The sequence below is a fragment of the Callithrix jacchus genome, chromosome 16, assembly GCF_049354715.1.
Source record: "Callithrix jacchus isolate 240 chromosome 16, calJac240_pri, whole genome shotgun sequence".
In the NCBI taxonomy this organism is placed as follows: Eukaryota; Metazoa; Chordata; class Mammalia; order Primates; family Cebidae; genus Callithrix; species Callithrix jacchus.
In genome coordinates this window covers 22,668,069-22,691,346 of record NC_133517.1, presented here as the reverse complement: position 1 = coordinate 22,691,346, position 23,278 = coordinate 22,668,069, and the positions used below count along the sequence as shown (strand labels likewise).

The window sequence follows — 23,278 nt, the reverse complement described above, 5'->3', positions numbered from 1 at the left end:
TGGCCAGGCTGGTCTTGAACTCCTGACCTCGTGATCCACCCACCTCAACCTCCCATTGCTGGGATTACAGGCATGAGCCACCGTGCCTGGCCTTGCTGTGAGTTTAAAGGGAGATCATGTATACTAAGTCCTTAGGCTAGAACCTGGTGTTACAGTTCTAAATACATATTACCCATTAATTATCTTAGGAGAAGATATGTTCCTGGCGTTTTCTCTACATGAATAGGTTTACAACAGATTTCTAAGAAAGGAGATGAATTTTGCTTTCAATACCCTCTTTCTGCTCTAACCTTTCCCTTATTAATATTCTAATAAGTGAGACTTCGTCTCTACAAAAATAAAATAAAATAAAATAAAAATAGCAAGGCATGTGCCTATTATCCCAGCTACTCCTAAGGCTGAGATGGGAGGACTGCTTGAGCCTGGAAGGCTGAGGCTGCAATGAGCCATGATTATGCCACTGCACTCCAGCCTAGGCAACAGAGTGAGACCGTGTCTGGAAAAAAAAAAAAAAGTATTCTAATACATTTGTTTATCAGATATGCTTGTCTTCAGAGAGAAACAAAATGTGACCCTGAAGAAATTAAATTTGGGGCAGTCAAGTCATAAAAATGGGTTATATTTTCATTATAAGTTTGATATCAAACACACACACACACACACACACACACGCGCATGTAACAACTGTATCTCAGCTGGGCATGGTGGCTCACTGAGGCCTGTAATCCCAGCACTTTGGGAGGCTGAGGTGGGAGAACTGCTTGAGCTCAGGAATTTCACACCAGCCTGGGCAACATAGTGAGAATCTGTCTCTACCAAAAAAAAAAATATACATATATATATATATATATACGTGTATATATACGAGATATATATATATATATATATATCTCGGCTGAGTGTAGTCCAGCTATACAATTTGCAGGAGGCTGATGTGGGAAGATTGTTTGAGCCAGGGAGGTCCAGTGCACCGTGATCATGCCACTGAAATTCAGCCTGGGTGACAAAGCAACAACCTGTCTGACCAAAAACAAACAAACAAACAAACTAACACCCAAAAACTATACATCTAACTACCAACTGACAGGAAATACAAAGAACAGGAATGTACTAATCACTTTACGGCATGGGGCATACTGTCAGTAAAATGGAGACTGAATGATATGTAAACAAATGACCCTGTTTTTCACACACACACACACACACACACAAATATGTAAAGGAAACAAGGGAGGCTTAAATGACACTTAACAGACTTATTAACCAGTCACATATTAAGGCATTTTTTTTTTTTGAGACGGAGTTTCGCTCTTGTTACCCAGGCTGGAGTGCAATGGCATGATATCGGCTCACCGAAACCTCCGCCTCCTAGGTTCAGGCAATTCTCCTGCCTCAGCCTCCCGAGTAGCTGGGATTACAGGCATGTGCCACCATGCCCAGATAATTTTTTGTATTTTTAGTAGAGATGGGGTTTCACCATGTTGACCAGGATGGTCTTGATCTCCTGACGTCGTGATCCACCCGCCTCGGCCTCCCAAACTGCTGGGATTATAGGCAAGAGCCACCACGCCCAGCCAAGGCATTACTCTTATGTTTAGATGTGGTAAAGGTATTGTATATATGTTTTGTTTTTAAGAATCTTTATCTTTTAGAGATGCATACTAAAATAATTTATAGATGAAAATATATAATGTCTGAAATTTGTGTCAAAATTATGGTGGGCTGGCTAGGGATAGAGATGAACCAGGAACAGCCATGTATCAGTAATTATTGAAGCTGGATGGTATCATAATATTACTTTCTGAATTGGTGCTAGTATGTCTACTTCTGTATGTGTTTGACTCCTTTTCCCTTTTCCTTTCCCCTTCCCCTTCCCTCCCCTCTTCCTTTCCTTCCTTCTTTCTTTCCCACTCTCTCTTTCTCTCTTTTCTTTTTCCCCTTAAGATAGTGTCTTGCTCTATCGCCCAGGCTAGAATGCAGCACTGACCTCCTGGACTCAGGAGTGATCCTCCCCTCAGCCTAATGAGTAGCTGGAACCAACAGGCACACGTCACCACACCTAGCAAGTTGTTTAATTTTTTGTAGAGACAGTCTCGTTATGTTGCCCAGGCTGGCCTTGAACTCCTGAGCTCAAGCAATCCTCCTGCCTGAGCCTTGCAAAGTGCTGGGATTATAGGTGTGAGCCACTGCACCTCACCTGTGTTTGATAATTTCTATAATGAAAAGTTTAAAATATAAACTACAGCCATAAAGAACACATTGAAATTGAGAATTAAAATGCCTACAGTTTTCTTTTATTCTAAAAGGAGCGCAGGAAAATAATGTATGTTTTTGAACTTAGGGAAATCCAGGCCAGGTTTATCTGATTTCTGCAGTTTCAAAGAATTCAATGATAACTGTTTTCCTATTTTTCTCTTTGCCCCTCACCACAGGAGGCAGAATTAGAAGGAGTTATATAAAATGAGAGGTACATAGAAAGTGATGAAATAAGAAAAATGAAAAACACGGTAAAAGAAATGAGGGAGATGAATGATAAAAACTGAACTACATGTTAAGGAAATTCTTCTGCAAAAAGTTGAAAGATGGATGTTTCACGGAAGAGAGAATGCAAGTGATCATAGATGGAGGTACACCAAATAAGCTTTCCTATTTTATTTTTATGCTTACGGATACTCAAATGTTAACCCTCATTTTTTTCTTTTTTTTAAATTTTTGTTATTGCATTTTAGGTTTTGGGGTACATGTGCAGAACGTGCAAGTCAGTTGCATAGGTACACACATGGCAGTGTGCTTTGTTTCCTTTCTCCCCTTCACCCACATTTGGCATTTTTCCCCAGGCTATCCCTCCCCAGCTCCCCCCCCGCTGGCCCTCCCCTTTTCCCCCCAATAGACCCCATTGTTTAGTACTCCCCTCTCTGTGTCCATGTGTTCTCATTTTTCATCACCTGCCTATGAGTGAGAATATGCGGTATTTCATTTTCTGTTCTTGTGTCAGTTTGCTGAGAATGATATTCTCCAGATTCATCCATGTCCCTACAAACGACACGAACTCATCATTTCTGATTGCTGCATAATATTCCATGGTGTATATGTGCCACATTTTCCCAATCCAGTCTATCATCGATGGGCATTTGGGTTGGTTCCAGGTCTTTGCTATTGTAAGCAGTGCTGCAATAAACATTCGTGTGCATGTGTCCTTATAGTAGAACGATTTATAGTCCTTTGGATATATACCCAGTAATGGGATTGCTGGGTCAAATGGAATTTCTATTTCTAAGGCCTTGAGCAATCGCCACACTATCTTCCACAATGGTTGAACGAATTTATACTCCCACCAACAGTGTAAAAGTGTTCCTTTTTCTCCACATCCTCTCCAGCATCTGTTGTCTCCAGATTTTTTAATGATTGCCATTCTAACTGGCGTGAGATGGTATCTCAATATGGTTTTGATTTGCATCTCTCTGATGACCAGTGATGATGAGCATTTTTTCATATGATTGTTGGCCTCATATATGTCTTCTTTTGTAAAGTGTCTGTTCATATCCTCTGCCCGTTTTTGAATGGGCTTGTTTTTTTCCTGTAAATCTGTTTGAGTTCTTTGTAAACTCTGGATATCAGCCCTTTGTCAGATGGGTAAACTGCAAAAATTTTTTCCCATTCTGTTGGTTGCCAATTCACTCTAGTGACTGTTTCTTTTGCCGTGGAGAAGCTGTGGAGTTTGATTACGTCCCATTTGTCTATTTTGGCTTTTGTTGCCAATGCTTTTGGTGTTTTGTTCATGAAGTCCTTGCTTACTCCTATGTCCTGGACGGTTTTGCCTAGATTTTCTTCTAGGGTTTTTATGGTGCCAGGTCTTATGTTTAAGTCTTTAATCCATCTGAAGTTAATTTTAGTGTAAGGTGTCAGGAAGGGGTCCAGTTTCTGCTTTCTGCACATGGCTAGCCAGTTTTCCCAACACCATTTATTAAACAGGGAATCCTTTCCCCATTGCTTGTTTTTGTCAGGTTTATCAAAGATTGTATGGTTGTAGATATGTTGTGTTGCCTCCGATGCCTCTGTTTTCTTCCATTGGTCTATATCTCTGTTTGGGTACCAGTAACATGCTGTTTTTATTACTGTAGCCTTGTAGTATAGTTTGAAATCCGGTAGTGTGATGCCCCCCGCTGTGTTCTTTTTGCTGAGAATTGACTTGGCTATGCGGGCTCTCTTTTAGTTCCATATGAAGTTCATGGTGGTTTTCTCCAGTTCTGTGAAGAAAGTCAATGGTAGCTTGATGGGGATAGCGTTGATTCTGTAAATTACTTTGGGCAGTATAGCCATTTTCACGATATTAATTCTTCCTAACCATGAACATGGAATGTTTCTCCATCTGTTTGTGTCCTCTCTGATTTCATTGAGCAGTGGTTTGTAGTTTTCCTTGAAGAGGTCCCTTACGTTCCTTGTGAGTTGTACTCCTAGTTATTTTATTCTTTTTGTAGCAATTGTGAATGGCAGTTCGTTCTTGATTTGGTTTTCTTTAAGTCTGTTATTGGTGTAGAGGAATGCTTGTGATTTTTGCACATTGATTTTATATCCTGAGACTTTGCTGAAGTTGCTTATCAGTTTCAGGAATTTTTGGGCTGAGGCGATGGGGTCTTCTAGGTATACTATCATGTCATCTGCAAATAGAGACAATTTGGCTTCCACCTTTCCCATTTGAATACCCTTTATTTCTTTTTCTTGCCTGATTTCTCTGGCTAGAACTTCCAGTACTATATTGAATAGGAGTGGTGAAAGAGGGCATCCTTGTCTAGTGCCGGATTTCAAAGGGAATGCTTCCAGTTTTTGCCCATTCAGTATGATATTGGCTGTTGGTTTGTCGTAAATAGCTTTTATTACTTTGAGATATGTTCCATCGATACCGAGTTTATTGAGGGTTTTTAGCATAAAGGGCTGTTGAATTTTGTCGAATGCCTTCTCTGCGTCAATTGAGATAATCATGTGGTTTTTGTTTATGGTTCTGTTTATGTGGTGAATTACGTTTCTAGACTTGCATATGTTGAATCAGCCTTGCATCCCCGGGATGAATCCTACTTGATCATGATGGATAAGTTTTTTGATTTGCTGTTGCAATCGGCTTGCCAATATTTTATTGAAGATTTTTGCATCTATGTTCATCATGGATATTGGCCTGAAGTTTTCTTTTCTTGTTGGGTCTCTGCCGGGTTTGGTATCAGAATGATGTTGGTCTCATAAAATGATTTGGGAAGGATTCCCTCTTTTTGGATTATTTGGAAGAGTTTCAGAAGGAATGGTACCAGCTCCTCTTTGTGTATCTGGTAGAATTCAGCTGTGAACCCATCTGGACCTGGGCTTTTTTGTGTGGTAGGCTCTTAATTGCTGCCTCGACTTCAGACCTTGTTACTGGTCTATTCATAGTTTCAGCTTCCTCCTGGTTTAGCCTTGGGAGGACACAGGAGTCCAGGAATTTATCCATTTCTTCTAGGTTTACTAGTTTATGTGCATAGAGTTGTTTGTAATATTCTCTGATGATGGTTTGAATTTCTGTGGAATCTGTCGTGATTTCCCTTTATCATTTTTTATTGCATCTATTTGGTTGTTCTCTCTTTTCTTTTTTATCAATCTGGCTAGTGGTTTGTCTATTTTGTTGATCTTTTCAAAAAACCAGCTCTTGGATTTATTGATTTTTTGAAGGGTTTTTCGTGTCTCTATCTCCTTCAGTTCTACACTGATCTTAGTTATTTCTTGGCTTCTGCTGGGTTTTGAGTTTTTTTGATCTTGCTCCTCTAGCTCTTTCAATTTTGATGATAGGGTGTCAATTTTGGATCTCTCCATTCTCCTCATATGGGCACTTATTGCTATATATTTTCCTCTAGAGACTGCTTTAAATGTGTCCCAGAGATTCTGGCATGTTGTGTCTTCATTCTCATTGGTATGGAAGAACTTCTTTATTTCTGTCTTCATTTCATTGTTTACCCAGTCAACATTCAAGAGCCAGTTGTTCAGTTTCATGAAGCTGTGCGGTTCTGAGTTGGTTTCTGAATTCTGAGTTCTAACTTGATTGCACTATGGTCTGAGAGACTGTATGTTATGATTTCAGTTGTTTTGCATTTGCTGAGTAGTGCTTTACTTCCAATTATGTGGTCAATTTTAGAGTAGGTGTGATGTGGTGCTGAGAAGAATGTATATTCTGTGGATTTGGGGTGGAGAGTTCTGTAAATGTCTATCAGGTTGCTCTTTCCAGGTCTCAGTTCAAGCCCTGGATATCCTTGTTGATTTTCTGTCTGGTTGATCTGTCTAATATTGACAGTGGAGTGTTAAAGTCTACCACTATTTTTGTGTGGGAGTCTAAGTCTCTTTGTAAGTCATTGAGAACTTGCCTTATGTATCTGGGTGCTCCTGTATTGGGTCTATATATGTTTAGGATCGTTAGCTCTTCTTGTTGTATCAATCCTTTTACCATTATGTAATGGCCTTCTTTGTCTCTTTTGATCTTTGTTGCTTTAAAGTCTATTTTATCAGAGATGAGAATTGCAACTCCTGCTTTTTTTTTGCTCTCCATTTGCTTGGTAAATCTTCTCCATCCCTTTATTTTGAGCCTTTGTGTATCCTTGCATGTGAGATGGGTTTCCTGGATACAGCACACTGATGGGTTTTGTTTTTTTGTTCAGTTTGCCAGTCTGTGTCTTTTGATTGGTGCATTTAGTCCATTTATATTTAGGGTTAATATTGTTATGTGTGAATTTGATACTGCCATTTTGATGCTAGCTGGCTGTTTTGCCCGTTAGTTGATGTAGATTCTTCATTATGTTGATGCTCTTTAGCATTTAGTGTGATTTTGGAATGGCTGGTACTGGTTGTTCCTTTCTATGTATAGTGCCTCTTTCAGGAGCTCTTGTAAAGCAGGCCTGGTGGTGACAAAATCTCTGAGTACTTGCTTGTTCACAAAGGATTTTATTTTTCCTTCACTTACGAAGCTCAGTTTGGCTGGATATGAAATTCTTGGTTGAAAGTTCTTTTCTTTAAGGATGTTGAATATTGGCCGCCACTCTCTTCTGGCTTGTAGAGTTTCTGCCGAGAGATCTGCTGTGAGTCTGATGGGCTTCCCTTTGTGGGTGACCCGACCTTTCTCTCTGGCTGCCGTTAGTATTCTCTCCTTTATTTCAACCCTGGTGAATCTGACGATTATGTGCCTTGGGGTTGCTCTTCTTGCGGAATATCTTTGTGGTGTTCTCTGTATTTCCTGAATTTGAGTGTTGGCCTGCCTTGGTAGGTGGGGGAGATTTTCCTGGATAATATCCTGAAGAGTATTTTCCAGCTTGGATTCATTCTCTTCGTCCCCTCTGGTACACCTATCAAACGTATGTTAGGTCTCTTCACATAGTCCCACATTTCTTGGAGACTTTGTTCATTCCTTTTTGCGCTTTTTTCTTTAATCTTGGTTTCTCGTTTTATTTCATTGAGTTGATCTTCGACTTCTGATATTCTTTCTTCTGCTTGGTCAATTCGGCTGTTGAAACTTGTGCATGCTTCGTGAAGTTTTCGTATTGTGTTTTTCAGCTCCTTCAATTCATTCATATTCCTCTCTAAGTTATCCATTCTTGTTATCATTTCCTCGAATCTTTTTTTAAATCTTTTTTCAAGGTTCTTAGTTTCTTTGCATTGATTTAGAACATGTTCTTTTAGCTCACAGAGGTTTCTCATTACCCACCTTCTGAAGTCTAATTCTGTCATTTCATCACAGTCATTCTCTGTCCAGCTTTGTTCCCTTGCTGGTGAGGAGTTTTGGTCCTTTGTAGGAGGCGAGGTGTTCTGGTTTCAGGTGTTTTCCTCCTTTTTGCGCTGCTTTCTTCCCATGTTTGTGGATTTATCCACCTATCGTCTGAGTAGTTGCTGACTTTTCAATTGGGTCTCTGAGTGGACGCCCAGATTGCTGATGATGAGGTCTTTCTGTTACTTGGTTTTCCTTCTACCAGTCTAGCCCCTCTGCTGTACGACTGCTAAGGTCCACTCCAGGCCCTGCTTGTCTGGAGTACACCTGTAGCAGCTGCAGAACGGTGAGGGATGCTACCAGTTTCTTCTGCTATCGTTGTCCCAGAATGGTGCCCATGTAATGTCAGTCTGATCAGTCCTTTTTGAGGAGCTCAAGTGCTGAGCTGTGAGCTTCGCTGTTCATTCAGGGCTGTTAGGCAGGTGCGTTAAATTCTGCTGCAGCACAACTCTTAGAACCCCTTTTTTTCCTCAGATGCTCTGTATTGGGGGGGTTGGGGCTTTCTTTATGAGTGTCCATGGCACTATCCTGCCCAGCCAGGAGGCAGTCTAGTCACTATTTGCCTGCTGAGGCTACGCCCTGCTGATGTGGCGTGGGCCCTGTTGCTGCAGGCTCTGCCCTGCAGCCGCGGGCTCCACGGCAGGCTCCGCCCTGCTGCCACCAGCTCCGCCCTGCAGCGGAGTCTCTCTGTTATGGTGTGTTGCCTCGGCAACGGCAGACTGTGTCAACAACGGGAGTGTACCTCTGTAGGGGCGGATATCCTCGGTAATGGCGAACGCCCCTCCCCCACCGAGCTGCACCGTCCTGGGTTCAGCTGTGCTGGTAGTGAAACTCTCTACCCGGAGCGTTTCGAGTTGCCATTTTGTTTGTCCCTGTGGGGGTGAAACCGGCCGAGCCCGCTCGCCTGGCTCCCGGCCTCAGAGCGCCTTTCTTTTTTTTTTTTTTTAAGTTGAACAGATGGCTCTCTCCCAGGTGTTTCGGTCGCCTGTTGTTAGAGCACCGGGATCTGTATGATTTCCCGTGCAGCTAGCCACTGCGCTGGCTCAAACACCACTTCTCAGGAATCTCCTGGTATGGCTCACTGTCCAAGTCCCGTTTAATCAGATGGATATGCTAATCTGCCCTCCCAAATCTCAGATTGCCAGTTTAGCAGGGCATCCTGGCCCGTGTGTTTTGTGCGGATTGTTGGGGAGTGCCTGCGCTGCGGTGGCGCCGGCCGAAGCGGCCGCAACAACTGAACCGGCTGCGCTTGCGTCCCCTGTCTTTCCTATACCTGGGACTTTCCCCGTTCTGTGGGCAACAAAGATCCGTCTGGAAATGCGGCTTTGACTCACCCTCTGAGCATTTGCTGAGAGCTGCGATCCCGAGTTGTTCTTACTGCGTCATCTTGAAAACCCCCCTTTAACCCTCATTTTAATTAATCAACAGCTATTTAATTCATGAAACATCACGAAGACAAACTATTGGTGTGGATTCCCACAATGCTGAGTTTTTCGGTGACATTTTCTAGACCCCTTCCTCTTATGAAGAGTTTCACAAAAGACATCATGTTTAGAGGGTAAATCTAGCCTATGAAATATTTTAAGCAAAAGACAGAAAGTCTCAACTGTGTGTGTGTGTGTGTGTGTGTGTGTGTGAGAGAGAGAGAGAGAGAGAGAGAGAGAAAGAGAGACAGACACTACAATCATGTTATTTTTACCCAAACTTAACCCAGGCATCTTGATGGGTACAACTGTATTTACACACTCCTCAAAGATGTGCTGAATATGTAATAATGGGTATTCAAGAGTTTCAAAAAGAGTTAACACTTCAGTCCTCACTCAGCCTCCAATATAAGCCATTTTAAAAAAATCACTAAAAACTTATGGAAGATATTCCCATGTACTCTTATTGGCTATTGTTTCAAGAGTTTAACTTTAATTACAGAAAAAAAAAAAACCTATCTCAATATCCTTTGTTGAAGCAAATATCTAAAACTATACAAGCTGAGTATCACAAATCTGAAAATCTGAAATCTGAAATGCTCCAAAACTAGTAACTTTTTGAGTGCTCAAAGGAAATGCTCACTGGAGCATTTCAGATTTCAGGTTTTCAGATTTGGGATGCTTAACTGGTAAGTATAACTCAAATATTCCAAAATTAAAAAAAAAAAAATGAAATTCAAATCACTTCTGGTTCCAAGTATTTCAGATAAGGGATACTCAACCTGTATTTAGTAAGTGCAGTTGTATATGCATTAAAGAAAAGCTAAACAACAGAAGAAAACAGTAAAATGTTAACAGTTATTTCTGAGTAGCAACGTTACAGACGTTTTGTTCTTGTTTTTGTTTTGAGATAGTGTCTCAGGAGTGCAGTAGCATGGTCATGGCACATCCTCAACTGCCCAGGCTCAAGTGATCCTCCTACCACAGCCTCCAAAATAGCCAGGACTATAGGCGTTCGCCACTATACCCAGCTAATTTTTTATTGTTACTTTTTTGTAGAGATGGAGTCTCCCTATTAATTTTACATAGGAAAAAATATTTTTAAATTGCACTATTATCTTTAGAAGTTCAACTTCAAGTAGCAAGTGATTTGAATATTAGGAACAAATATGTACATAGTGAAATGCTGAATAAAGATAATTCGGGAGTCTAATTTTCACGACTTAACAAAACACAGGAAGTTGTACAGCTAAACACTGTTTGACTAATTCTGACCCATTTAGGAAGTAATTTGTCTCTTAATTGATATATGTACAACTTTCCACATATTCAAAGAAATCTTACAAATGATAACCCATAAGCATATATATATTTACTCCTATGTTTAAAATCAAGAGACAGGGTTAAGAAATGAAAATAATTACTTTCATAAATATATAACAGAGTTTTTTCCAGAGGATGCCTAGTAATCTGTCATTCATTAAACAATGACACTGAGTCAGACATGGTGGCTCACACCTGTAATCCCAGCACTTTGGGAGGCTGAGGTGGGCTGATCACAAGCTCAGGAGTTCGAGACCAGCTTGGCCAGTATGGTGAAACCACATCTCTACTAAAAATATAAAAATTAGCTTGGCATGGTGGAGTGCACCTGTAGTCCCTGCTACTTGGGAGATTGAGGCAAAAGAATCACTTGAACCCAGGAGATGGAGATTGCAGTGAGCTGAGATTGCACCACTGCATTCCGACCTAGGCAACGGAGCAAGACTCCATCTCAAAAAAAAAAAAAATGACACTGGGAGATTCCTATTTATTATTGCATAAGAGCAGAGGAATTTCAATTTGGGATCTGAGGCCAAGGACAGTGGCTCATGCCTGTAATCTCAGCACATTAGGAGGCCGAGGTGGGCAGATCACATGAGGCCAGGAGTTTGAGAACAGCCTGGCCAATCTGGCGAAACCCTGTCTCTACCAAAACTACAAAAATACTAGCCAGGCATTGGTGACTCATGCCAATAATCCCAGCTACTTGGGAGGCTGAGGCAGGAGAATTGCTTGAACCTGGGAGGCAGAAGTTACAGTGAGCCAAGATCATGCCACTGCACTCCAACCTAGGTGACAGAGTGAGACCCCATCACAAAAAAAAAAAAAAAAAAATTGGGGATTTCAGGCACAACTGCTTTTGTTCCAAACTGAAGCAAAGCTTTAAATCCAGGACTGTCTTAATGACCTGGAGTTCCATAACAGCTATTTTTAATTCAAGAAGCATGCTTTGGCTTCTATTTATGATATTCAAGACAACACTATCCACAAACACTGCTACCTGTGGAAGATATGGACTAATGTACGACAGTGACTGTGACTTTTATCTTTTTAGATTGGGTCTTGCTGTGTTGTCCAGACTGCAGTGCAGTGGTGCAATCATTGCTCACTGCACCCCCTGAACTTATGGGCTCAAGTGTTCCTTCTGCCTCAGCCACCCAAAGTGCTGGAATTACAGACGTGAACCATCGTGCCTGACTTCTTGCTGCCTACTTAGAAAGTATGTACTGCAAACACTAGATTAGATCACCATTTGGATCTACTGAGTTATGAAAATATAAAAACAGGTTCTAGTAATCTAAACAGCTAATGGTCTGTTAGATCTCACCACCCAGGTAACTATCAGAACTGCTGAAAGTCAACACTCATTTCAGTTGTGTTGGCTACTAAAAATCTGGAACCTAATACTTCTCTAAGAATGGAAACAATCTATGGAAGGGAGATAGGTTCATGATAGACTTTCAAACATAAACCTTACAGTTGGGCAATTAAACCAGAAATACCATGACGATCAACAATTATCAGAGAAGTAAGTAGAAAGATCTTACTTCTAATTTTCTATGACATTAAAAGGTATTTTATCTAGTTCTCATATTTTCAATGGTTTATTATTGTTCAGCAGTCCTCTCTCCACCCTTTCTTTGTAAGCATTCCAAAGTTAGGGTGTTTTTGAAGAATCTCTTACCCTCCTTGTCTGCTTGTCTGACACATTAATACGTGAGTATTAGTTTAATCATTCAAATATATTTCTTTTATTTTGGGATTTTCCTCAGGTACTTTCTTTTAATTAGAAATCTTATAGACTATTACTTACAGTGTTGTAAAGTTTATCAAACTCTGCGTATCTCCTGAAGACAAACCATTCACTCCTTCCCACTGAAACCAGAACTTTATAAACCTGTGGAAATAAAAATGTAACATAATGCAATAAAATTTAATAGCAAAAAACACATTAGCTACTTAAATACATGAAACCTGTTTTCATATTCTTTTTTTTTTTTAGACAAAGTCTGGCTCTTTTGCCAAGGCTGGTGTTTTCATATTCTGAAACTGATATTAACATTAACATTTTTAGATACATAAACATACCAATTAAAGCACTTACTGAATCTTGTCAAATGGTATTCTTGGCTAGGCTCAGTGGCTCATGCCTGTAATCCCAGCACTTTGTGAGTCTAAGGGGGGAGGATCACTTGAACATAGGAGTTTGAGACCAGCCTAGGCAACATAGGGAGATCCCATCTCTACAAAAAAATTAAAAATTATTTGGGCATGGTATACGTGCTTATAGTCCCAGCTACTCAGGAGGCTGAGGTGGGAGGATTGCTTGGGCCTGTGTAAGTCGAGGCTGTGGTGAGCTGAGATTGCACCACTGCATTCCAGCCTGAGTGTCAAAGCAAGATCATATCTTGAGGGGGAAACAAAAAAAAAGATGGTTTCTTGTGATGGGAATATGAGGTTAGGGGAAAAAAAATAGGTGATATTTTATTTTTCAAATGTTATAATACATTCTATAATTTTTAATTTTTTTTTTTTTTTGAGATGGAGTTTCGCTCTTGTTACCCAGGTTGGAGTGCAATGGCGCAATCTCAGCTCGCTGCAACTTCTGCCTCCTGGGTTTAGGCAAGTCTCCGGCCTCAGCCTTCTGAGTAGCTGGGATTACAGGCACACGCCACCATGCCCAGCTAATTTTTGTATTTTTAGTAGAGACGGGGTTTTACTATGTTGACCAGGATGGTCTCAATCTCTTGACCTTGTGATCCACCCGCCTCGGCCTCCCAAAGTATAATATTTAGAGAATAACATAGTCAACACTCGTGTGCTCACCATTTGGATCTACTGAATTTTAACATTTTGCCATTCTTGCTTCAGATATTTTTCTCCCAAGAATAAAATACTATAGATTCAATTGTTGCCGCTTTCCTCTCTCTTCTTTCCTAGCCGTAATTACTACCTTGAACTTACAAAGTATTTTCAAAAATGGTACTTGCTACATAAAAAACCTTCAATTATTAGTTCAATTAATAGTTCTTATTAAAACTATTAATAGGAATTTATCCTCAGACTTTCTAATATTATCTTCCATATTCAGTATTTTCAAATATACATAATCTCATATAATCATAATCAACAACCCTATGAAGTAAGCTGAAGAAATATTACAACCCCCCCTACATGAGACACCCTACATGAGCTACAGGATGGTAATCTGGCCCTTTTGGTCTTAACTGAGAAGGAATCTAGTTGTCTTAGAGGAAGCTATCATGTGTAAGATGTTAGAATTAATGTGATACCCCCAACATGGACAGCACGCAGAAATTGAGGGCAAAAAAACTAGCCAAGGTGCCAATGACTAGACAGGCCAGGCGCGGTGGCTCACGTCTGTAATCCCAGCACTTTGGGAGGCCGAGCCGGGTGGATCACAAGGTCAGGAGATCATGACTATCCTGGCCAACATTTACCATGTTGGCCCCGTCTCTACTAAAAATACAAAAATTAGCTGGATGTTGTGGTGTGTGCTTATAATCCCAGCTACTCAGGAGGCTGAGGCAGGAGAATTCCTTGAACCAGGGAGTGAGAGGTTACAGTGAGCCGAGACCGTGCCACTGTTCTCCAGCCTGGCAACAGAGCAAGATTCCTGTCTCAAAAAAAAGGACTAGACAAGAGATTTACCTCATATGGCACCCAGGATAAGACAGGCCTAGAAGCAGAACTGCTATAAGAGAATAAACCACTTAGATTTATATGACTGTGAGTTTCTTGAATTCTTTGTGCTGACTTGGTGAGAAGAGCAGATCTGAGAAAGATCAGGTGGTCTCCTCTGACTACCCAAATACAGTCAAGACTAGAAGGAAGTCTAGGTTCCAACTGGAGCAGCTCTGCAGCAAATATATTTACAGAAGGTAAGATAAAGCCTTGTGAAATTATGAATTAACAGTATGATATATAAATAAGTGCTTATTAAAGAAGTACTAATAAAACACCAGTAGACAAAAAGAAAAACCATTCAAATTCTTAAAAATACTTCCATTGGTAAAAAAACAAAATGAAACAGGATTTCACAGGAAACAGTACAATACTTAATACAATATGAAATTATCTTATTTGCATATTTCCTTATTATCTATCTTGCCCCAGTATAATGAAAGTTCCTTGAGAACTAGGACTAATGCCACTCTTGTTCCACTGTATTCCCAGTGCCTAGAACATGACCTAGAAACTCATTAATTTGTCAAGTGGATAAATGAAAATATAATTTAAACTTGGTTTAAGTCAAGACACCTAGAATGCAACATATTTCCCTGTTAGAAGTTTCATGGTCTAGATTTATATAAACTACCTAAGAAAACTAAAGTATAAAAATATTATTAAGGCAGGGCATGGTGGCTCATTCCTGTAATCCCAGCACTTTGGGAGGCTGAGGTAGGAGTATCACTTGAGCCCAGGAGACCAGCCTATACAACATAGCAAGAACTTGTCTCTATTAAATTTAAATTTAAAAATAGTATCGATAACATGGGTATCTAGGCTGAACAGAGTGTCTGTGCTGGGTGGGATAGGGTCTATGTGCACTAAGAGAACAAAGTTTCTTGAGGATTGAGGACTGCACTATAGTGACCAGCAAATAACAGATGAACAATTCAATACTTATTTGAATTCCTACTATCTTTGTTCTAAGGTTCTGGTGAAACAATAGTGAAGGAAGTTCTTGCTTCAAAGGACCTTGCATTCTACTCAAAGAAGGCACATATAAACAAATACAAAATGTGGCAGGAGGGAAAGCAGGACAGAGAGTGAGATGGGTAGGGTGGGATGTGAAGGTGCTATTTTTTATAGGGTAGTCAGAAAATGCCTCTCTAATAAGGCAATTATTTGAGAATCTGAAGGAAGTAAACGAATAAGGTGATTTAGATAGGGCCTTTGAGAACTCAGTGCACAGTGTAGGAACAGCTGGGTAACAGAAATGCTACAGGTCTCCTCGACCATCCCACAGAAGACATGGAAATACCTCCAGCCTGAAAAATCAAAGGACACATGAGATAATCTGCTGCTGACATTTGCTGTGCGTGAACTTCCATCAAATTTGGTAGGAGGTATCCCTCAAGGAAAGAATGGTCCAAAGACAAAAATAAAAATGGGAAAGGGAGGAAGAAAAGCTTTCACACACTCCACCATTTTATTCAAGGTATATCAACCTTTGTTTACCTTCAATATGATCGCTAAAAATTTGCTTACGCAAATGTGCAACAAATGCCTACTGTTTAAGATAAACCTGCAACATAGAGGCTACAAAGGGGTAAATGGCCAGACACACATTGCAATTTCTCTGCTCTGGAATGTGGTACAGAGAAATTGGCAGGTGTGTCTGTTAAGGAAGAGAGGACAGAAGGACTGCTTCTCTGCTCCTTGTCTGGGACCTTGAGAGAAAACCATCATTTTCCTATACTCAGCCCCACCTAGCTAAGAAGGCAGAGAGAAGCCGGACGCAGTGGCTCACGCCTGTAATCCCAGCACTTTGGGAGGCCGAGGCGGGTGGATCACGAGGTCAAGAGATAGAGACCATCCTGGTCAACATGGTGAAACTCCGTCTCTACTAAAAATACAAAAAATTAGCTGGGCATGGTGGCGCGTGCCTGTAGTCCCAGCTACTTAGGAGGCTGAGGCAGGAGAATTGCCTGAACCCAGGAGGCGGAGGTTGCAGTGAGCCGAGATTGCGTCATTGCATTCCAGCCTGGATAACAAGAGTGAAACTGTCTCAAAAAAAAAAAAAGGAGGCAGAGAGAAGTAGTCAAAGGATTTAGTTTAACTCCTCAGCTTTCCTCAACTGCCCTGTGACAGGAACTCTGAGTTGAAAGTCACCTTTCATGAGACTCAATTGGCAGTGACCAGGTGACCCCCTTTTTAGAGGCTAGGGTGGACTACTGAGCCAGGAGCAGGTGAAGGACATGTCAGAGCCTCTGAGTCAGTGGTGAGTTGCCACAAGACCCTGGCCAAGCCAACAAAGAGATCACAAGTTAGTTCATCAACTGCAGGTGCCAGCAATGGGTACCAGCAAAATGCCCAAGTTATCAAGTGAGTCATAGCTAGCTATCCGCCAGACCAGCCAATTTACAGCTCAAATGGCAAAGACCTAGAGGGATAGCAAGAACTCAAGAGCCTTCACCAGGCTACCATGAGGTCATTTTCTAACTCAAAAATACTGTGAGCCCAGAGCAGTGGCTCACGCCTGTAATCCCAGCACTCTGGGAGGCTGAGGTGGGTGGATCACGAGGTCAGAAGTTTGAGACCATCCTGGCCAACCTGGTAAAACCCCACCTCTACTAAAAATACAAAAAATAACTAGGCATGGTGCTGTGCACCCTGTAGTCCCAGCTATTCAGGAGGCTGAGGCAGGAGAATCACTTGACCCCCAGGAGGTGGAGGTTGCAGTGAGCCAAGATTGCACCACTGTACTCTAGCCTGGGTGACAAAACAAGACCCCATCCCCCCTCCAAAAAAAGTGACTATGAAAGGGGACGCCTCTCCTCCCATAAACCGTGATGCCAATCTGAGGAAGATATGTGTTCAGGTGAGAGAGAAATTAGAAGTAAGAGAGGCTAAGCATTTTATCCTGAGACCTGGTTAAATTATTAGATTAGACTAAGTATTAAACAGAATTGGGCTAAATGAATTTCTTCATATTATTCAGTAGGTACGAAGCATAGGGAGTTACAAGGAAGGGCAGATCAGTAATACACACGATAAATGGCTTCTTCAGGGGAGGAAGCCAGGAGACCTCTGTACATACTAATAGGACTACTGGAATGAAATACAATATTGCATATTTCATCACACTAGTAAGAAAAGTGACTATTCTCCATAATAGAAACTGATCCACAGATTAAGCAAATATTCATTGTGCTTACTCTTTATAAAACCCTATAGTAGATACTACCGTGATAAAAGATAAAATTAGAAATGGTTTAGCCCTTAAGGTGAAAAAAAATAAAATACCAAATTAAATATTTTAAAACTGAGAGATGTATAAACATTTCAGGGCAGTAGTTCTTAATATGGAATCGATGACTTCACCAGTCCATTAATCCCTGACAGTGCACGCAAAATGATAAGTGTGTGCATAGATCCAGGTGTATGCACATCACATTTTCTGTTAAGAAGATTATTTAGATAGTTTCATACAATTCTCCAAGAGGATAAGTAAAGAGACACTAAAAAAGGAAAATTTATTCCATTACAGTAGCCATGAAGACTTTGTGGAGAACAGATCATGTGAAATAAGTAAAATCTAGATATGTGGAGATGGGGAAGGAGGTGTTCTAGGTTGAAGGAGAAAAGCAGAAATGGAAATATTCTCTAGATTCAATTTTCCCCCCACATGCTTTATGTTACATACTTACAGTAAACCTCTTCTTTTTCTCTCTGTGTTCATCAGAGCTGGGAATGCTTACACTTGGGCAGCTTTCCTTGTAGTCCATGGTATGATCTCTTTGCATTTAATGCCTCAAAAGCACACCAAAAGCTGCGTCCGAAGAAACAGTCAGCAGAGGACAACCCCGATTAGCTAATCCAAAATATAAAACCTCTTGAAGTAATGTTCAAATTCCATCATGCAACCTTAACCAACAGAAAAAAAAAGTGATTAGCAAAACAATTTTAAAATACTATGTCATTTCTTAAGCATGGGACTAATTTTATGTTTACTCTGAAAGGAATTTATTTTTGCTCATCGGTCTCAGCCCAGATTAGAGATTTAATTTGTTATGTTTCTATTACAAGCCACAAATATCTGCAGTCCATCTACCTTCCTTACTATTAGAAAATTCCGGGAACTTATACACCCCAGTTCATGTAGACTAAGGGTTAATTCTCACCTAGAAAAGATCTAGATGGGAGGTAACCAAAGTGTGGTTTTCAGACCTCTTGCATTAGGATGAACCAGTCAAGTGTGCCGAACAATTCAGATTACAATCCTGTATAGTACATAACTATTTACTCATTTTACAAATGAGGCAACTGAAACACAGAGAAGTGAAATAATTTGTACATCTAGGATTTGAACCCAGGCCATCTGACTCGAGTTCCAACTCTTAACCACTGTACTATGCTGCATTATAACTGTGGATGATTCCTTTGTACTAAACCTCTGGTCAGAGGCATTACAGTAGATCTTTATACAGAATAAATGCAGTATGTTAAATATCATCCCACCCATGAACAGAGGGCTAGAGATGTCACCTTTGCTACACAGAGCACCCCATACTCTGACACCAAATAATACCTTTCTTTTAGAGACAGGGTGTTGCTATGTTGCCCAGGCTGGAGTGCAGTGGCTATTTACAGGTGCAATCATGGTGCACTACAGCCTCAAACTCCTGAGCTTGAGTTATCTTCCTGCTTGAGTTATCTTCCCAAGTAGCTGTGACTATAGGCACAGACCATCATGCCTGGCTCAAACAATACTTTTTTTTTTAAGAACTGGAGTTTCACTGTTGCCCAGGCTGGTCTTGAACTCCTGGGTTAAAACATTCCTGCCACCTTCATCTCCCAACATTCCAGGATTACAGGCATTAGCCACTGGGCTCAGACTAGATAATACTTTTTAAAGTGTCAGTTTGCTTGGATAATTTCCCTGGATGGTTAGTTTTAGGAACTCACTGTAACAGATCTGAATACTACAAATAAATTATGTTCAGGTAATGATTTAAAATATATATCAGCAGGTATTGAATATTCAGGTATAATGAGTTTTAACTCATTATAAGAATGCTTCCTTTAAGCTTTAAGATGATTCAAAGCTTCCCTTGTTTGATTTGCTGCTAGAAATGCAGTCAGGAAAGATTTCTATGTAGCTGAATTAGTTGTTAGAATATACAGACATGTAATTGGTCCCTCCTCAACAAAGAGTACAGCATCTGTCTGCAAATTACAGCATTCTAAAGCCCCATAATAGCAGCTGCTTTGCCCCAGTAATACCTGGGCAGCACCTGATCAGAATTTGGCCCGCCTGTCAGAGTAATCTACTGCCTAAGCACGAGAGCAGGTAGAACCCACTGCACTTCTAAGGCAACTGGCCCTGTCCTGCAACCTCAGAAGCCACATTAGCTCATGTTTCTCCTCCTCCAGCAGAGACATTGAGAGGGTGAAGGTTATGAGCTACACTTTCCACACCTCTCCCTTGAGAATGTGGTGTCAGGGTGGCAGGTCCTTCTGGCATTTATCTGTTTGTATCTTGCTGTGCTACAGCCTACAGAAGCAGAATTCCTCAGGTCCTCCTTTTGGAAGGGACAGTAAGATATCACATTAAGAGGCATCAGGAATAAAGGAGAAGGAAAGAGATGGTAAGCAGGACAACTTGTTTCCTATAAGGTACCCAGGGGACATCTAAGAGAACAGGTATAGCTGGTAGTTAAGCCACTCAAGAAGCACACTCAAACCTGAGCTAAAGGTTCTAGTTTGGCAATTGTACTAGACAGTGTCCATCTGCCCTTCCAGACCCAAATGCCATTCTTTCTCCACCCAGCCACAAGTCCAGAAGTTTGACCTGTATGGACTGCACACTAAAGCAGCATACCTTGCCTTTGCTCTCTGGCTGGGTTCAACCATGAGAGTCTCTAGCAAATCAGAGGGTAGGAGGAGCAAGACGCTAAGTTATTTGTTCCCCCGGTCCCTTTCTAACATCAGTGGTTTATCTACCTACGCCCACAGTTCCTAGCAGGCAGCCCCTCTTCCACAGCTACAGTTGAAGGGCCTGGGAATAATAACAGCTTTCTGACTTTGCTAGTAAAGAGGTGCTTCACCATGCCTTGCTGGTTCCTGTTATCCTGCCCACATCTTAGTTAACAGTCCCTTTGTTAAACTCTCTTCAACTACTTTTGAGTGTGCCATGTGACTGATCCAATTAACTGGTACCAAGAATGAGTCCAGGAAATACAGCCTCAAAAATGGAATGTGTATTTGACAAGTGTCCTGACAACCTTCCTGTGGAGGGAGGAGACAGTACACAGTGACGTCATGATCACTCAAACCACCACCTGTGCATGGTGTCACAGGATGGAGTGCAGGTGGAGAGTGCTCAAAGTCCAAGTGGCTGATGAAAACACTGACTTCAGAGACTGCAATGTGGGCTGGGGCTGCTTCTGGCTGTCCCTGAGAATGTGCATAAAGCAAATGACAAAGTCAAAGCTGTGAATTCCCAAAGAGATGAGTAGAAAATCCACGGCTGTTTTATTCGAGTCCTTCATCTCTTACAGTTGCTGAGCTGAGAAGACTAAGGATAAAGCCCAGGGTTTGATGGCTAGAGTTGCAGAGCCAATTCAATATATAATCCTGCAAAGTCTCATGTGTTAACATACGGCACTGGCTGGAAAGGAGAATGACTTGAATCATAGACACAGGGATTTGGGTAGGCATAGATGAGGCTAAGAATGCTGAACCCCAAATTCAGCTGAAGTTCCTTGCTGAAAACAGCTGCCTGCACCTCTCAGAGGAGACCCTGCATCCCAACACCTCCCCGTCAATACAACTCTTTCAAGTTTTATTTGAAACTTGATGATGCTAATTGTCTTCCCTATCTACTCCCACCATCTTTCATTGTCTCATCACCCAAAAGAGCCCAGAAAGAAGTTCCAAGTCTACTCTGGGAGAAGACTGCCTTTATACCAAAGTATTTTAGGATCTCAACAATTTACTTACCAGTGGGAGTATGGAGAGCACATATAGGAATATATTCAAAGGATCTTAGATCAAGCGGGACTAAATGTAAGATTACTGTGACCTCTTTTTTTTTGAGTTGGGGGTCTCACTCTGTCGCCTAAGCTGGAGTGCAGTGGTGCAATCTTGGCTCACTGCAACCTCTACCTCCGGGGTTCAAGCAATCCTCTCACCTCAGCCTCCCAAGTAGCTGGGACCACAGGCATATGCCATCATACCTGGCTAATTTTTGTATTTTTGGCAGAGATGGGATTTCTACCATGTTGGCCAGGGTGGTCTAGAACTCCTGAGCTCAAGCAAACTGCCCACCTCGACCTCCCAAAGTGCTGGGACTGTAGGCATAAGCCACTACACCCAGTCTATTGTGACCCTTCAAATGGCCAAAGGCATATACTGTGGATCTTTCCCCAGGATGACTGTCCACTACAGAAAGGGGAACAAATAATATTCCCAAGGGTTACTGGATACTAGCTCTGAAATAACACTAATCTCCTAGAGACCCAAAACATGGTCTACGAGTTAGAATGAGACTTTCAGAGGTAAGGTAAAAGAGTAAGTGTGAATCACAGTGGGTCCAATGGGATCATAGGCCAATCCTGTGCTTATTTCCCTAGTAACAGAATTGTAGTGGCAGTAGATATACTTAGTAACTGGCCAAATTCCCATATTGGTTCCCTGTCCCATGTCATTAAAGCTATAATGGGAGAAAAGGCCATGAAGAAGCTCTGGAACTGACTCCCCTTTTCCTATTAAGAAAGTAACCAAAAGCTATACCACATCCATGGGAAAAGCTCAGAAATCAGTACCACTATCAAAAACTTTAAGGATGCAGCGGTGTTGAATCTTCTTATATCCCCATTTAACTTGCCCATTTACCTAGGTCAAAGCTGGAAAGAACTTGGAACACGACAATAGATTACTATAATTTAATCAGATGGTGATATCAATTACAAATGAGCTTGTAAATTTGGTATTGTTTTGCTAAAGAAAATTAGCATAACCCCAGACACCTGGTATGACTACTGACCTGGTAAATGCTTTCTTTTCTATCATCTGTAAGGACAATGAGATGCAAATTGCATGAAGTAGCAGAAAGAGAGTATACCTTCACTGTCTCACCTGAGGGCTATGTCTGCATTGCCATAATATAGTCTGGAGAGTCCTTGATCACCCTGACAGCCCACAGACCACCACATTGGTCCATCACATGGATAGCATTATCTTAACTGGACCTGGTGAGCCAGAACTAGCAAGCACCCTGGATACTTGTGTAAGACATGGACCCATGTCCCAAGCCAGAGAATGGGAGAAAAAAACTCATGAAAATTCAGGGATTCATCACATTGACGGCTTCTAGGATTCCCCTGGTCTGAGCCAAGATATCCCATTTCAAGTGAGAAAAATTACTTCACCTTGCACCACTTCCACTGAGAAAGAGGTAAAACAAATGATGAGTTTCAAAACTTGGATATGCTGTTCTGACCCATTTACTGGGTAACCTATGAGGCTGCCAGTTTTTACTAAAGCCCATTCCAAGAGAAGGTTCTAGAGCAATGAAAGCTGCCCTAACCTTTGAGCCTATGCCTCAGCCCACCCAGTAGTACTGGAAATGACATGGCAAACAGGAAAGGGTTAAGGACCCTTTCTCTGATAAGCACCCAGAAAAGAGTAACAGTTTCAGATACCTTAGGATTTGCCAGCAACCACTGTCTGTGGTTCCTGGCTTGTTACTAGGCCCAGGAAAAGATTAGATGCCCACCTATGGAAAACCAAGAGACAGTATAAAAAGAACAGCCCATCGTGAACAGAGTATTATCTGGTTCACTGAATCATAAAATCAGACATATACAGCAGTAATCCACTTGGTATAGTAAAAGCAAGACTGGGATTAAGCAGGTCTGGATAGCACAAGTAAACTGCAGGGATCAGCAGCTCGGACTCCCCTAATACTTGTTCCTCCTTCCTTGTAAGTTTTCCAGACCCACACTTAAGGCCTCATGGGGAGGATCCTAAGTCCAGTTAGCAGGACAGGAAAAAGGCATGCTTGTTT

The 23,278-nt window shown here is 41.3% G+C and overlaps 2 protein-coding genes across 30 annotated transcripts in view; one reads left to right on the top strand and one right to left on the bottom strand.

Moving 5' to 3' along the window:
• SGK3 (serum/glucocorticoid regulated kinase family member 3) overlaps window positions 1-23,278 on the bottom strand; it is a 199,643-nt gene that overhangs the window by 54,676 nt on the left and 121,689 nt on the right. For all 29 annotated transcript variants that reach the window (XM_078352554.1, XM_078352560.1, XM_078352553.1 and 26 more), the window contains 2 exons: window positions 17,916-18,132; window positions 12,332-12,415 (listed from right to left, as the gene is read on the bottom strand). In XM_078352554.1, coding sequence (XP_078208680.1) covers window positions 12,332-12,415; window positions 17,916-18,011 — 180 coding nt within the window. In that variant the 5' untranslated portion in view covers window positions 18,012-18,132. The remainder of the gene's footprint in view (window positions 1-12,331; window positions 12,416-17,915; window positions 18,133-23,278) is intronic.
• LOC128929846 (uncharacterized) overlaps window positions 1-23,278 on the top strand; it is a 148,013-nt gene that overhangs the window by 115,125 nt on the left and 9,610 nt on the right. The window lies entirely within an intron of this gene.